Raw genomic sequence first — 14,832 nt, forward strand, 5'->3', positions numbered from 1 at the left:
TTTCACTGTTGTATTCGGCGCATGTGACAAATAACATTTGATTCGATTTGGCCCCCAGTTTATGCAGTGTGCAGTGTGCGGTCCCTGTCTGAGTTTTGCTTATGCAGGCGTTTTTCTCGGAGCAGGCCGCAGCCCTTTCCTGCCGTCAAAGGACCTAGTGGTCTCATGGGTAGAATGTTGTTCACATTCTTCAGAAGTTCATCATTAATAAACATTATTTCAAAAACTCAGCCGAAAACCCGTGTTTCTATATGACAAACGGTTTTGATATATTTCAGTCTTCTGTGATGTATATAACATGTAATATTGTGATGCAAACACAAAATGGAATACATTTCAACTCTATATCTGACATGGTACAGGTGTCTTCTTTTTATAAGCCCATAAATATGTGTGTGAGGTGTATACTTCTGTTTCAAGGTAGATTTGTTTGACTACCAAGAAACACTCTATGTGACCTTGATTTAGCCCACTGCAGTAAAAGGTTAAACAGAGGAGGGTTATGGGATTTGGGATCTCGGGGCCTTGAATCTATATCGCTCTCTCTCGCTCTCTCTCGCTCTCTCTCGCTCTCTCTCCCTCTCTCTATCTCTCGCTCTCTCTCTCTCTTCCTCTCTCGCTCGCTCCCTCTCTCGCTCTCTCTCGCTCTCTTTCTCTCAATCACTCCCCCTTTCTCTCTTTCTCTCTCTCTCGCTCTCTCTCTCGCTCCCTCTCGCTCTCTCGCTCCCTCTCGCGCTCTCTCTCGCTCTCTTTCTCTCAATCACTCCCCCTTTCTCTATCGCTCTTTCCCCTCCTCTACAAATGTTGAAAAAATGAGCTTATTGTGACCCAGCTGCCACCCTTCGAAGGGTACTTTTAAGATCACCCCTCCTTTGGGGTTGAGAAATGATTTATATTTTCCATATTTACATACAGGAATTCCTCAATAAATGGGTGGAAATGAAACCTAAAGGTGGTAGGATCTGTGTCTTCCCTATTGGGAAGGAGGAGAGGGTGGAGGAAGAGGAGGAGTACAGGAAAAAAAAGGTGCTATCTAAAACCAAATCGGGTTCTCCTATGGGGAGAGCTATAGAACCCTTTTGGAACCCTTAGTGAGTGAGATAAGGAGTCGATCCATGCTGGTTTTTGTCTACCCTCATCTTCCCTGATATGGGAGAGCATAGCGATGGCACTTACGAGACTGAGAGCCAGGTTGAGATGAGCCCTTTCCCTCCCTCTCTACTTCAACACATATTGAGGACACTCTCAGGCATCAGTTGTGTATCTCAGCCCAGAGTCCCTGACCCTACAGATCTCCTGACACGGCAGTAACAACAGCAGCAGGCAGAACATAACGTTGGTGCTTACAGACGTCTGTAAATCTATGCATGGATCCGTGTAAAGTCCTTGGGCTAAATTGTCTTTCATTTAAGTCCACCTTATTCATTACCTGCGATAATCTTTCTTACGATGATCTCCCTCGCTTCTCCACATTGACCTCCCGACACGGCCACTTTATTTTGTTCTATAATGTTCTCTATTGTACAGTATAAGAGCATCAACGCAGTGAGTAAGAGAATGGTGAACTTTCTAAATGACTAGAGTTTGACTGTGATATTAGGCTGCTTCTTGTGTAAATATTTTCCGTCTGGATTTGAATGATTTGTGCATGGGAGACGGGTACCGGGAGACGGGTACTGGGGAGACAGGTACTGGGGAGATAGGACAGAGGTGAGGAGATATTAAAGACATTTTTTTTCTCTATTAAATAATTTCTGGGAAACAATTCATTACAGGGATTGTTTTAAATTAAAATGGTTAAAAAATAAGAAAAAAATAGCTTCTTAGAGGAGCAATTTCTCAAGCGGAATTTAACTACAACTGTCTGAGAGTGGTCTGAATGGGGAGGAGGAAAACTGAAAACGAGAGCCGCTTTACACTTTTCGTAAAAAAAAATACCACCGGCTACACATATTGCTCAAATGTAAACTTGCATACTTGCTCCTTCTCGACCACTACCTCCGACACTCGGCCGACAGTTGCCCCTCTTGAAGCAGGGCAGTGTAAACAGAGCTGTCTTGCTGAGCCAACACTCCTGCAGTATAAAGGCTAACAGCAGAGCAATCTTTTTGAAACAGCTGAAATGTATAGACATTTTCCAAATGTCTAGTTTTGTTTCATGTGAATTCAACTTCAAATCAACAACAAATGTCACCATGTCATTGGATTTATGAAGATGGGTGGGGAGAAGAAGCAGACATTTCCTTATGTTGACGAGTTTTTGCAAGTCCAATCAGTTCTCCACGTTGACTAAATGTCATCAAATTTGATTTTGTTGTTGTTGAAATGACGCAGAAACAACGTTGATTCAGACAGTCCCCCCACTGGGTTGTTTTATTGAGGTTTTACCTGAAATTGCAGTAACAGCTTGTAACATTTGGGTGTTTTTTTGCAGTAGCTGCCAGCTGCACTGAGCCTGGTAAAACTACGGAAGCCCATGCCTACCACCAATGTAGATCATACTAATGGGACATGTTTTTTCACTTGTAACAATGTGTGGTGATTTCAGAGGTGGCACTACAGGTGGTGGAGGAAAATAGTCTTCCTGGGGCTGTCACGTTCGTCGTAGTGAGAAGACCAAGGCGCAGCGTGAATTGAATACATGTTACATTTTAATGAAGACAGACACTAAACGAACGTGAAGCTATACTACAAACGTGCAGACACAGGCAACTAGACATAGACATAGATAATAACCAACGAAATACCCAAAGAAGATGGCTGCCTAAATATGGTTCCCAATCAGAGACAACGATAAACACCTGCCTCTAATTGAGAACCAATCTAGGCAACCATAGACATATATAAACACCTAGATGATAAACAACCCCATAAACCTACAAAACCTCTAGACAGTACAAAAACACATACATCACCCATGACACACCCTGACCCAACCAAAACAATAAAGAAAACAAAGAATACTCAGGTCAGGGCGTGACAGGGGCACAGAGTCTTTCCTGATCTGGTATTAGCCGAGGTTATTTCCTTAACCTAAATGTAGGATATGACATGGTAATAAATCACATGTTAAATACAGTTTTATATGGGCTAAGAAGGGACCAGATTATTTTTCTAATCAGGTCATATGGTTTTAAATCTCCTGGCACTAGGGAGGATGAAAACTTTAAAAACCCTTTACACAGACAAAGACACAACAACTGCGATTAGGCAATAAAACTGACAGGGCTGAGCTCGCTGTACGCAGGGTTGCATCGTGTAGGCCAGGGGTGTCAAACTCATTCCGTGGAGGGTCTAGTGTCTGCAGGTCATTGTCATTGGTATCATTGGTTAATTCTAATGTATTAAAATAGCATACATGTATGCTATTTTAATATATGAGAATTATTCAATGATATCAGGCCACACCCGGCCATGATTACAGACACCTGTGTGTCTTTTAGCACGATATAAATGAGTCATCCCTCGGTTTTTGTCATTATACCCTGATGAAGACAGCTTTTCTGTCGAAACGTTGGACATAAATATTTTTTGCATCTGAGCACCTAGAGAGTGCAGGCTCTCCTTTTATTTTTGAATTGATCAAAATGTAACCTGGTGTATTGTAATGTTGTAAGGCAAGCCTACTGTACTTTTATATTCGTATGAGAGGGTCAATCATTAATTTTTGTTCAGCTAATGGAACTTGATGAAGACATGCTGTTAGCAACTTTGGGCTTTTGTCTTGAAGCTAAAAGGTAATGAGCGTGGCCTACAGACGAGAAAATAAACCCTTTGTCTGCACATGCATGTACATTGATGCATTATTCAAGAGTGTAACATGGTTTGGTTGAATTATCCATTAGTGTAATATGTTTCAGAAGAAAAGCTTGTCATTGTTGAGTAGTTTGTGCTTACTGGCTAGTGGCTACTGTGACTTTTTTGCGATCAGTTTGAGCTGAGGATCAAGATTGCCGCCTAGAAATCCCTTTCGCCACTGCGCTCTTCAGATTCTCCTTCATATCTCATAGTGGGAATCGGGTCCTAGCTGTTATTGGCTCTTCTTATTTGTCTATTAACCATTTTACCGCCTGGTGATGTCACCCAGCAGGCCAAAACTGAATCCCATCAAAACAGGTCTGTCTTTTCAAACAACTCTGGCACTAAAATGGCATTATCATAATTTTCTAAATGTCACAGCATTATTCCAACCTCATAGTGTGGAAGTATATATAAAACAAAGGAAATCACATTTTTGAACGCACTGAGCTTTTAACTACTGTAAAGTGGTTGACACATGTCCTGGACTGATGAGTTAAGTGTGTGTGTGTGCGTGCGTGCTCCCATGTGTGCGTATGTGTGTGTGTGTGTTTGTTTGCGGGCACGCATGTGTCTGCGTGTGCACGGCGAGGGCGGTGCCAGGTCCGTTGGAATGCACCCAAGTGTGAAATGAAATGCATTATGGGCCTGCCAGGCAGCTTGGTGCTGTGGGAGGAGTCCCTCTGGCAACACTCGGGGCAGACTTCCCTCTTTTTCTCACTCCCTCTCTTTATACATCTTTTATTATATAGTTATATAGCACTTTTTCTTATTTCAAATCCCTCTCTGCTTTCTGTCTCTCTGGTATGTGTATCTCACTTTACTTTGATGAATTTGAAGAGCATTTGAAAGGTGACAGTCTCTCCATGACTGGGGATGCTTCACTGACCAAAATTAAAGTCTAAAATTAAACATTAGATAATAATGGACTTATCTATTTTTGTGATTCATCTCATAGGGTATATTTGTGCTAAATTTTAACTCCCTTGACAAGTTCTAAATATAAAGACTATAAACATCTAACTTGTGTTACATAAGATGTGAACCCAGTCCCCTAGGACACCTAATGGTCATGAACTGTGTAGCCATTTTAAAAGAGCTGCTCCATTACATAATGCCACCGTGATTTATTTCACCCTCTGATGATAGTGTCACCTCTACCCAAACAGGAAGACTTGCTTTGTTTTTAAATGTCGCTGTGGTGAGGTCATTTCCTGTCTGTCCACCAGCCAGTCGGCCGGCCGGCGACATTCAAACCCACACTTGTTTTGTTTTAAAAGGAAGACAGGCGGAGAGAAAGAGAGAAAAAAGAAACTCAAATCCCAGATGTTTCCAAGAACGTGTAGCCAACAGGATCGTGCGCCGCCCCTCTGACCCCTCCCCCTCCCCCTCCCCCATAACCCCCGAACGTCAGTTACCCTCTGATGACATCACAGTCAAGTGTAACTAATCAGAGGACAGAGAGCAGCAGCCTGTGTGAGACAGACACAGTGGCGGCCACAGGCAGACTCTCGTGTCTATTTCAGTACATTAGAACACTAGAGGACACAAACAACAAGACGCTACTGTATGTGATGGACACACAGCCGAGAACCATGTTGCATATTCACTGCAGAAAACCTCTCTCTCTTTCTCTCTCTCTCAGCAATTTCTCTCTCGTTCCTCTCACTCCTCAATGTATCCCCCCCCTCTACCTTCTCCTCCTCCGGCTTCTCTCCCTCCCCTCTTCTCTCTCTTTCTCTATGCCTTCCCGGCGTTTGATCATTTCTCTCTGCAGCTGCCCAGTCAGCTCAGAGAATGCGTACAGGGACAGCTGGGCTGTAGAGAAAGACAGAGTGAAAGAAAGTAAAGAGAGAGAGAGAGAGAGAGAGAAAGAACACAGAGAGAGAGAGACTGCAATTTCTCTCCCTCACAAATACCAAACCCACAACTAATATATTGTAGTGTTATTTCAAGAATATAACAAAAAATATAGATATATATATATATTTTTTCAAACAAACATTTATTTGTGAACTATATGACAAACAGGAGGCAATGAGATCTCAGCTGAACGGGCTACATCGTTGGAACCCCCCCGACCCCCCCCCCCAAAACCCCCTAAAAATCCACTCAAAATCACTTTTAATTTATTTTTCTCTTCCTTTCATTTCCTTTTTCAAAACGAGTATGTACAAATAAATGTTCACTTGTCTCTAGAAAGGGGAGAGCGCTACATACTTCAACAGTCAGCTCAGCGCTACTGTAGTCATTCAGCTGTATTCTCTACGCGAGGATAGAAAGAGTACAAATTATACCTCAATGTATTCTTTTCAAGTTACAATACGCGTGATTCTTTTTGCTGTTTCGTTTTCAGCCATTACATTCTTCTTTTCCCAAGGGTCAATGTATTAAAAAGAAAGAAAATATATCAAGCGAATATACAATGCAATCTTTCAGTAATAATTTAGCTAATATTATTAACAGCATAAGCTAAGAATTCATGTACATATTGCCAGTCATTGGGACAGTGGACGGGGAGATAACACAACACAGTCTGCTTTAGGACAGATGAACAATGTCAAAGGTAAGGTACAGTGGCATTGCCCTCTCGTGCCTAGCAGTACCGCTCTCTAATTGGACTGTTGCTTTAGAAGGTACCAAGGCTCTCTCCTATCATTGGCTACCTGCCGTGTGACCAGCCACTGTTACCTGAGCGGTTAGGAGCCTGACGTACGAGCCTGCCAGACAGGTAGAACGGCTATATCACACCGAAACCACTTCAAAAACACAAGAGGAAAGACCTTTCCTGTAAACAGAAAAACCTGAAGTGTATTAAGAAGAAACACATATTTTCAGTTCCCTTTAAATTGACATAATTCAAGGACTTCACTTTTCCATTCACTTCATGTGCTCTGTTAATTGTTTTGGGAAAGTAGAAGAGCAAAGGGGTCTTTGATACTGTGTAACACTTCAGTATGTTCTGATGACAATGAGACGGCAGATGCCTTGCAGAGTAAGCCTATAAACCTGACACCAACTTGACTGTACACAGTCTGTGTCTATCTGGACCACGGGGGACTGTAGGTAACTGGGCAAGCGCAGTTGTCAGAAGAGCTGCTGCTCAACAAGACCAACTTCATTTTAGAAAGGCACTCTAGTGACCTTATTGACGACAACACAGCAAACATGGTGGGCCTCGGGCAGGTAGGCCAGGTATTGCGTTTAGTTCTTCCAGGTCCTGTTTGTGAGGAGGGCAGGGAGGTAGCAGAGGACAGTTTGGCAGCAGCTTCTATCAAAGGCAGGAGGAACCAGACCAGTTAGTCTGCCTGTGTGGACTGGAAATCATGCTCGTCAGTGGTTGGATGGCTGGGCCTGGGGGAGACTGTGGGTCTGAACCACAAGGTCATTTAAAGACTTAATACTAAAGCCTTCTACTATAATGCCCTGTTCTTAGAACCGGAAGAGCAACACAAACAAAAGAGCATGTTAACTTAGCTTCTCAACTTAGCTTCTCGAGAGAAAGAGGGGGGGAGTGGTGAGAGAGGGAAAGAAAGAGCTAGAGAGCAAGAAAGAGGGGGTAGAGCGAGAGAGAAAGAGGGGGTAGAGCGAGAGGGGGGAGAGAGAGGGGGAGAAGAGAGAGAGAGGGGGAGAGAGAGAGGGGGAAGAGAGAGCGAGAGGGGGAAAGAGAGAGAGAGGGGAAAAAGAGAGAGCGAGAGGGGGAAAGAGAGAGCGAGAGGGGGGGAAGAGGGGGAAAGAGAGAGCGAGAGGGGGAAAGAGAGAGCGAGAGGGGGAAAGAGAGAGCGAGAGGGGGAAGGAGAGCGAAGGGGGAAGAGAGCGAGAGGGGGAAGAGAGAGCGAGAGGGGGGAAGAGAGAGCGAGAGGGGGAAGAGAGCGAGAGGGGGAAAGAGAGAGCGAGAGGGGGAAAGAGAGAGCGAGAGGGGGAAAGAGAGAGCGAGAGGGGGGAAAAGAGGGGAGAGGGGGAAAGAGAGAGCGAGAGGGGGAAGAGAGAGCGAGAGGGGGGGGAGGGGGAAGAGAGAGCGAGAGGGGGAAGAGAGAGCGAGAGGGGGAAGAGAGAGCGAGAGGGGGAAGAGAGAGCGAGAGGGGGGAAGAGAGAGAGCGAGAGGGGGGAGAGAGAGCGAGAGGGGGAAGAGAGAGAGGAGAGGGGGAAGAGAGAGAGAGAGGGGGAAGAGAGAGAGCGAGAGGGGGAAGAGAGAGAGAGGGGGAAGAGAGAGGGGGAAGAGAGAGAGAGAATGGGGAAGATAGAGGGGGAGCGTGTTACACATTCATTGAGGCTCTCAGGGGTAGCGGCCAAATCAGTGTTTTTATGACAGTGACATGCTCATCTTTAAGGCACCTGCCAGGGACTGACTCCTAACCAATAGCCATTTATATAGAATACTGTGTGCCACTGCCAATATAGCAAAAACAGAGCCTTCTCTCTTACCTAAAAGCCTTGTAAAAAGCTATTTTTAAAATTAGGGAAGAATCTGCACTATTAGTTCAGCACCATTGCAATCCGAGAGAAAAAACAAACAGATATAAACATTTATTTATATATATAAAAAAAATACAAATAATTTACTTCTCTGAAAAAAGTTCCTTGGTATCAAAAGAAGGTAAACCATTCGCTCTCTCTCTCCGTGCTTCTAAGAGTTGGTGACGACTTGTTACTTCCGTGTACATGACGTGTACATAAGAGTATACTGTATATCCACCTTGTGTCTAAAATCATTATAAGAACAACAAACTGGGGTTCTAGTTGTTAAATGCCGTTTGGTGCGAGCTGTCCAAGTCTAACAGGCACTTCAAAGTCACCATAGTAACAGGCTGATTGACAGCTATCAGACCTTAAAGGGACACTCCACAATGGAAGGAATCAATCAAATATAATTAGACCATTTCTCAGTCTCTCTCGACTCGGATTTCATTTCAAGGTACAAATAACCCTCTTCACAACCAAGGTTTTTTTGTCTCCCCCATTTTAAAGATATGTTTTTTCATTAAACATATAACGCCAAGGATCTCAGGAATTGAGTGATGACGTGAGAAAGTAAGCGAGCCCACCTTCTGCAGAGGACGTTGTTACACAAAGCAGGAGAAGAGAGGTCAGGAACACACCGGCAGTCAACGAAAGAGAAACACAAATGCACAATTGAACAGACTACCCAGGGTGTCAGTGGAATTGTGACTTAACAAAGGAATGCATTTTGTCTCGAAATGGGACAAGGAGTTTGCGTTGTTTTCCTGGCAGGGAGTTATCTTTACAGCTGGGTTTAAATATATAGTTCCTCCTATACTCATACAGCCTACAGTACAGTACACACGGGAGACATAGTCCTAACCACCAAACTATCATTGTGTGCCAACAGCAGGCAGATGACAAACCTTCAAACAACCTTCAGGAAACATAGGATCATATCATACGCGATTGTATATCATAACAACGTCGTATATAGTCTTTTGGAAAAACAACAGGCATAACATCAGGCAGTTGACGTAAAAAAAAAAAGAAGTTTTTTTAAATGGAGAAATGTTGAACAGGCGTTTTTTGATGGTTGATGGTTGACAACGGCAAGAGGTTGTAATAGTCCAGGATGTTTTCCCCTGTGCAATTCCGGGTCAAGTAGAGTGCTGAGGGTTCTGACGTGACATAAATCCACACACTGTCCAAAATGGCACCCTGTTCCCTAAATGCTGCACTATATAGGGACTTGTGTGTGAAGTGGGGTTGTCCTGCTGGTAGTTGACAGAGGATATGATGGTCAGAGAGGAATCCTAGGAGATTGTGTTCTTCCTTTGTCCTTGGCGTTAGAATGTTCTGCTTGGGTTTTAGTTCCGATCCTAGACATCTGTGTCTGTGCGCGCGAGCGCGTGTGACAGTGATTCTGTGTGGCAGTTTGTGGGGAATTGTGTGTATGTACATTATGCATGTGGCAGTGTGTTTGTGTGGCGGTTTGCAGGTGTATGTATGTATGTATGTATGTATGTATGTATGTATGTATGTATGTATGTATGTATGTATGTATGTATGTATGTATGTATGTATGTATGTATGTATGTATGTATGTATGTGTGTGTAGCCAAGATGTTTGTGTGTGTGTGTGTACATTTTGTGACAGTACTGTAGCCTATGTGGCAGTGTGTTGGCGAGGCAGCATGCATGTTTGTGTGTGTGTGTGTGTGTGTGTGTGTGTGTGTGTGTGTGTGTGTGTGTGTGTGTGTGTGTGTGTGTGTGTGTGTGGCAGTGTGAGCTTCCATGCTCTCTCTGATCCATCACTCAATGCTTGGATCCAATCTCTCCTCTGTTGCCGTTGGAGACTCCTGGGAGAGGTGGATGCAGAGGCCCGGTGAATGGCGTGTGGCCGAGCGGGAGGGCCGGACAAAGCAGGAAGTCAGAGCCTGGGAGGTGCAATCACACACTGCATCCTGGGACAGGAAGGAGACAGTAAATAGTTACGTTATAATCCAATCCAATGAAAGACGAAGCTGTTTAAATAATATGCTTGGATATGATGTCCTGTGTGTGTCTGTGTGCTTGCGCACGTTCATGTGTATACCCGTCTCTGCGAGTGTGTATCTGTGTGTGTGGGACCTACCTCAATGCTAGAGCTCATGGTCGGGTCCCTGACGGTGGGGTCCCTGGCGGTGGGGTCCCTGGCGGTGGGGTCCCTGGCGGTGGGGTCCCTGGTGGTGGGGTCCCTGGCGGTGGGGTCCCTGGAGGTGGGGTCCCTGGCATTGGCCCCAAGCTCCTCCCTGGGCATCTGTCTCATGAACCTCTTGTTGACGATCTTGGTGACACTGTCGTTCCCCACCAGCGAGGCCCCAGAGAGGCATTCTGGCTTAGGCTCATCCGTGGCCCCCACCTCCCTCTGCCCTCTCTCCCCTCCCCCAGGCATGGGCGTCCCGGTCCGACCGCATACGTTCCTCAAGAATTCCTGTAAGGGACCGTATTTCTGTGCTCCGGTGTCGGGGGCGGGGCCAGAGGGCTTCCCTGCTGCCTGGCGGGCTGGGCTGACCCCCGGCTCACTCTTCCATAGGGACTCCACACTGCCTGAGTGCTCCACCACACTGAACAGGCTGGACAGGCCGTCGTTGAGGCCACTGAGCACGGGGCTGTCCCTGGTGGTGGTGGAACGGGCCCAGGCCGAGCCGCTGGAGGTCGAGGAGCGCTGGTGCAGGTTCCACAGGCTGCGATCCCGGGAGGAAGCCGAGGACGACCCCACTCCGTCCAACTTGGAGGAGGAGGCGGAGATGCGGCGCTGAAGCTTGGGGGAGCCGTACTTGGGCGAGCAGCAGGGCCTGTCGATGCGGCTGTGCACCTTATCCAGGGACGAGGAGATGTGGCGTGAGCGGGCCGAGGCCAGTGAGGACGAGGGCCGGGGGGACCAGGACGACTTGGTGTGGAGGCCCCCCACCCCCCGAGACCCGAGCCCGTCCGTCTGCAGTCCCACACTCACAAACTGGGCTGTCTGGGTGGAGCGGCTAGACACCCCCACCGTCTGGCTGCCCGCGTCCTTGCTGCACTTCCTCTCCAGAGAGCTGGAGCGGATGGCCTGGCGCACGCAGTTGGTCATCTCCTTCATGTCGTCCGAGAGGTTGGCAGAGATCTCCAGGCCGTGGAAGGGCGCCACCCCCGCGCCACCGCTGCTGTTCTCTAGAAGGTCCCTGTGCTGCTCGGACAGAGAGCTCAGCCACTGGTCGTAGGACGAAGAGGAGGAGGCAAAAGAGGAAGAGGGAGGCTGGCCCTCCGGGGCCCCAGCGTCTGACGGAGTTGAAGCCCGGGACAGGTGGCCTTGCTGCGCTTGAGGTTTGTCCTGCTTCTCCTTAGCTAGCCGGCTCTCCATACGGCGCATGGTAGGGGGGCTGTAGTAGATGCGGATACCGGTCTTGTCAGGGGCCGTGTAGCTCCTCTGGATGCTCCCCAGGCCCAGGAAACTACTGGGGGAGCTGGGGCAGTCCCACGTCTTGAAGGGGGCATTACCCTGCTCCATCATAGCCACCTCATTGGTCAGGTACTTCCAGTTCTTCCTGGTGAGGTCACCCAGGTCTGTGTGGGCTAGAAGGGGAGGGGCCTGGGTGTTGGGCTGGTCCTTCTCTCCCTCCTCATTGGCTGTCCCGTTGACCTCCTGACCCGGAAGGAAAGGACAGGCCTCCAGCAGACCCTCTAACTCTGGCATGGACGGGATGGATTTGGTCCTGGGTGGAGAAAAATGACATCACTAAACATTTTTCATGATAACTGAAATGTAGAGTTTTGAATACATTCAAAGCCAATGTTACCTTGGTAAATTGCTTCCATTTGTAACAGCGTCTGTTGCAGTTTCCCTTTCGGAGGTGTTTTTTTCGTGCAGAGACTGTAAGGGGAGAAACAAGGAGAGGTTTTAAGTTGCCGGCCCAGCCAGGCTGTTAGGTTTTATAGGTAGTGTTTAATGGAGGACATGATGAGGATGTGGGCATCATGAAGGAGATACAGTATCTCTCCCTGACAGAGGGCTCGCTGTCCAAGTTGTGACGCTGACTTAGGACCGTTCAGCTCGCAGGGAGATGAGCTCACACACACACACACACACACACACACACACACACACACACACACACACACACACACACACACACACACACACACACACACAAAGCCATTTCCTCTCAGAGGGGAGGGAGGAAAGAGGGGGGGGAAGGAAGAAGAGGAAGGATGGGAGGAAGGCTCATTGGAATCCTACAGTACATGACTGCTGTCTACTTCATGAAGGAAAGGAAACAACTTGTTTGTTTTTTAAAACAGGTTTTGTTTTCAGGGCGTTTTGAAGCACAGTGAACAAAACCAACAGCAGTTTGGAGAAAATGGTAGAGAGAGAGAAAGAGGCGTCTGTCTGAAATAATGACATGTCCTCTTGTGTGCTTGGCCTCAAGTGCTACGTTTCCTGTACAATTTTCTGCCACAATGAGTATCGGAGAGAGAGAGAGCCCTGTTTTCCAAGACCAGCCAGTCAGTTTGGGATAGACTGGATGACAGGCACAGGTAATGAGGCTGGGCTGGTAGTAGGGCCAGTCAGACTATACCATGCACGAGCGTGCACACACACACACACACACACACACACACACACACACACACACACACACACACATACACATACACATACACATACACACACACACACACACGTCCAGTGTGGTTAGACCACGCAGCAGACACACTCCTGTTCAGCAGCATGCTGTCTGTCCATGCATTCCTGTACTGGCCAGTCATCCACCCACAGTGAAAGTTCTATGGAAAACGCTACACCTATAGTCATAGAGTTCAGGAATGCATACAAGCCCACAATTACCTACCCGTGACAACCTCTCTTTCCACCCCATCAAAATACCACCCCGAGGAAGGAAAACGAGGATAGTCATTAGATGTCACAAGGATATTCCGTGTCACTCTCAGTACTCATGACTAAGTGTCCCTCCCTCAATATACATGGCTAAGCCTGGACTATGCTAGAATAGAATAGAACAGAAGCTAGAGTAGAGGCTCTGAGGTGCAAAAAAAATCTAGTTACCATCTTGTTCTGTAGCCTCTGCTCCCACTGGCCCCTCTCCTGACTGAAGTGCTCCAGAAGCTCCAGCTTCTCGCGGCTCCAGTTCCTCTCGCCCGTCTGAAGCTGCTTGGTCAGGTCCATGACGGCGGCGTACGAGTCGGCCAGGAGGTGCGGGTACTCCTCACGCTCCCTCTTCAGGGCCATCTTCAGGTCGGGAGGTCCTTGGAGGTCCTTCTCTCCCCCGGCCAGCACAGCTTGGCCCAACTTGCTCTCCAGCTGGAAGGGGGTGACGGAGAGAGTGGATTGGGTGAGGTTCATGAACATGACGAATTATGAGAGGTGTAGTGCGATTGGTGCACAAGTTCTGGTTCCATGCATTTCTGAACAGCTAAATTAGATGTAGGCCTACAGCTGATGAAATGCCCAATTGCAGAAAAACTTATTGAATTCCACTCTCTCTCACTGATTTACACTCTTTTTTTTTCTCTCTCTTTCTCTCTTTCTTTCTGTCTGGTCTTTGAGAACAACTGTTAGTGTTTATCTGAATTAGTGATGTGAGGGCTGAGGGTCATGACATATTATGTGGATGAAGGGCGTTGGGTGGCGGGCGGGCGGGTTGACGAAAGAGAAAACGATGCATAAAAGAAAAATCTAAATGTCAGCATCGCTAATGTGAATATCTAAACAGACTTTATTTGCTCTTTAGTATTTCTCCCTCTATAAAACCAGTTACGGAGCTATGAGAAAAGCCCTATGAGGAACGACGGCAGATGCTTTGTGTGTCTGTAACAATTTGAACAAGGCATCCCTTGTTCCTCTGAGGCGGAAGAGAAAACAGACAGAAAACCTGGAAACTCAGTCACATTAAAGAGACGACAGCTGAAGACGCCCCCTACTACGTTTCTCCCCTCGTCCTCTTTTCCTCCTCTCTCCACCTCTCCCTCCTCTCCAACCCCCCCCCCCATTAGAATGAATCAAGCAGTGCTTCAAGGAGGCGATTGCTCTTTATATTTTTTACGAGTCTGTCTCGTTTCTTTCTTGCATTAGAGCTCACAGCTTTCGGCGGAGGGAGCCCCATCAATCGCTACGGTAGGGACGACTGCGGGTTCCGGCCTTATATGGTGCTAATGGAGTCTGGGCGGCCTATTGGATGACTACGCCATTCGTCTCCGACGGCGACGGAGCGTTGATCTCATGTGATGATGAATATCCCTAATGAGTTTTATTGGTGAGGCGTTGCGGGGCTGTGACTTAATGGTTGTCTGGAGGTTTATAGCACAAAGAAAGACATTTGCTTTGAACGCTCCCAATTCACCCCAGATTCCCCCCAAAATCCACTGTAGACAGACTTCCTTAGTGGGTTTTCTGTAGGCATTAGGCCCTAAGCCTGGTTCCACAGTGCAACAGCTGCCGGTGCCATGCCACGTTGCCAGGATGGCATCCTACTGATGTGGTTGGCAGAGCAGATCAGGGAGAGATTGGTCCCAGCTGTGCCATCCAGTTCTTGTGCACCAGACCAGTGGGTC

General features: G+C 47.2%; 1 protein-coding gene across 4 annotated transcripts in view; it reads right to left on the reverse strand.

The window, feature by feature from the left end:
• Positions 1-9,946: 9,946 nt before the first annotated feature.
• The window catches only part of LOC118361108 (protein SOGA1-like), a 71,899-nt gene continuing 67,013 nt past the window's right edge, over positions 9,947-14,832 (reverse strand). For all 4 annotated transcript variants that reach the window (XM_052482988.1, XM_052482987.1, XM_052482985.1 and 1 more), the window contains exons 11-14: positions 13,328-13,582; positions 12,060-12,133; positions 10,376-11,975; positions 9,947-10,205 (exon numbers count right to left, since the gene is read on the reverse strand). In XM_052482988.1, coding sequence (XP_052338948.1) covers positions 10,053-10,205; positions 10,376-11,975; positions 12,060-12,133; positions 13,328-13,582 — 2,082 coding nt within the window. In that variant the 3' untranslated portion in view covers positions 9,947-10,052. The remainder of the gene's footprint in view (positions 10,206-10,375; positions 11,976-12,059; positions 12,134-13,327; positions 13,583-14,832) is intronic.

Source organism: Oncorhynchus keta, chromosome 28 (genome assembly GCF_023373465.1).
Source record: "Oncorhynchus keta strain PuntledgeMale-10-30-2019 chromosome 28, Oket_V2, whole genome shotgun sequence".
NCBI lineage: Eukaryota > Metazoa > Chordata > Actinopteri > Salmoniformes > Salmonidae > Oncorhynchus > Oncorhynchus keta.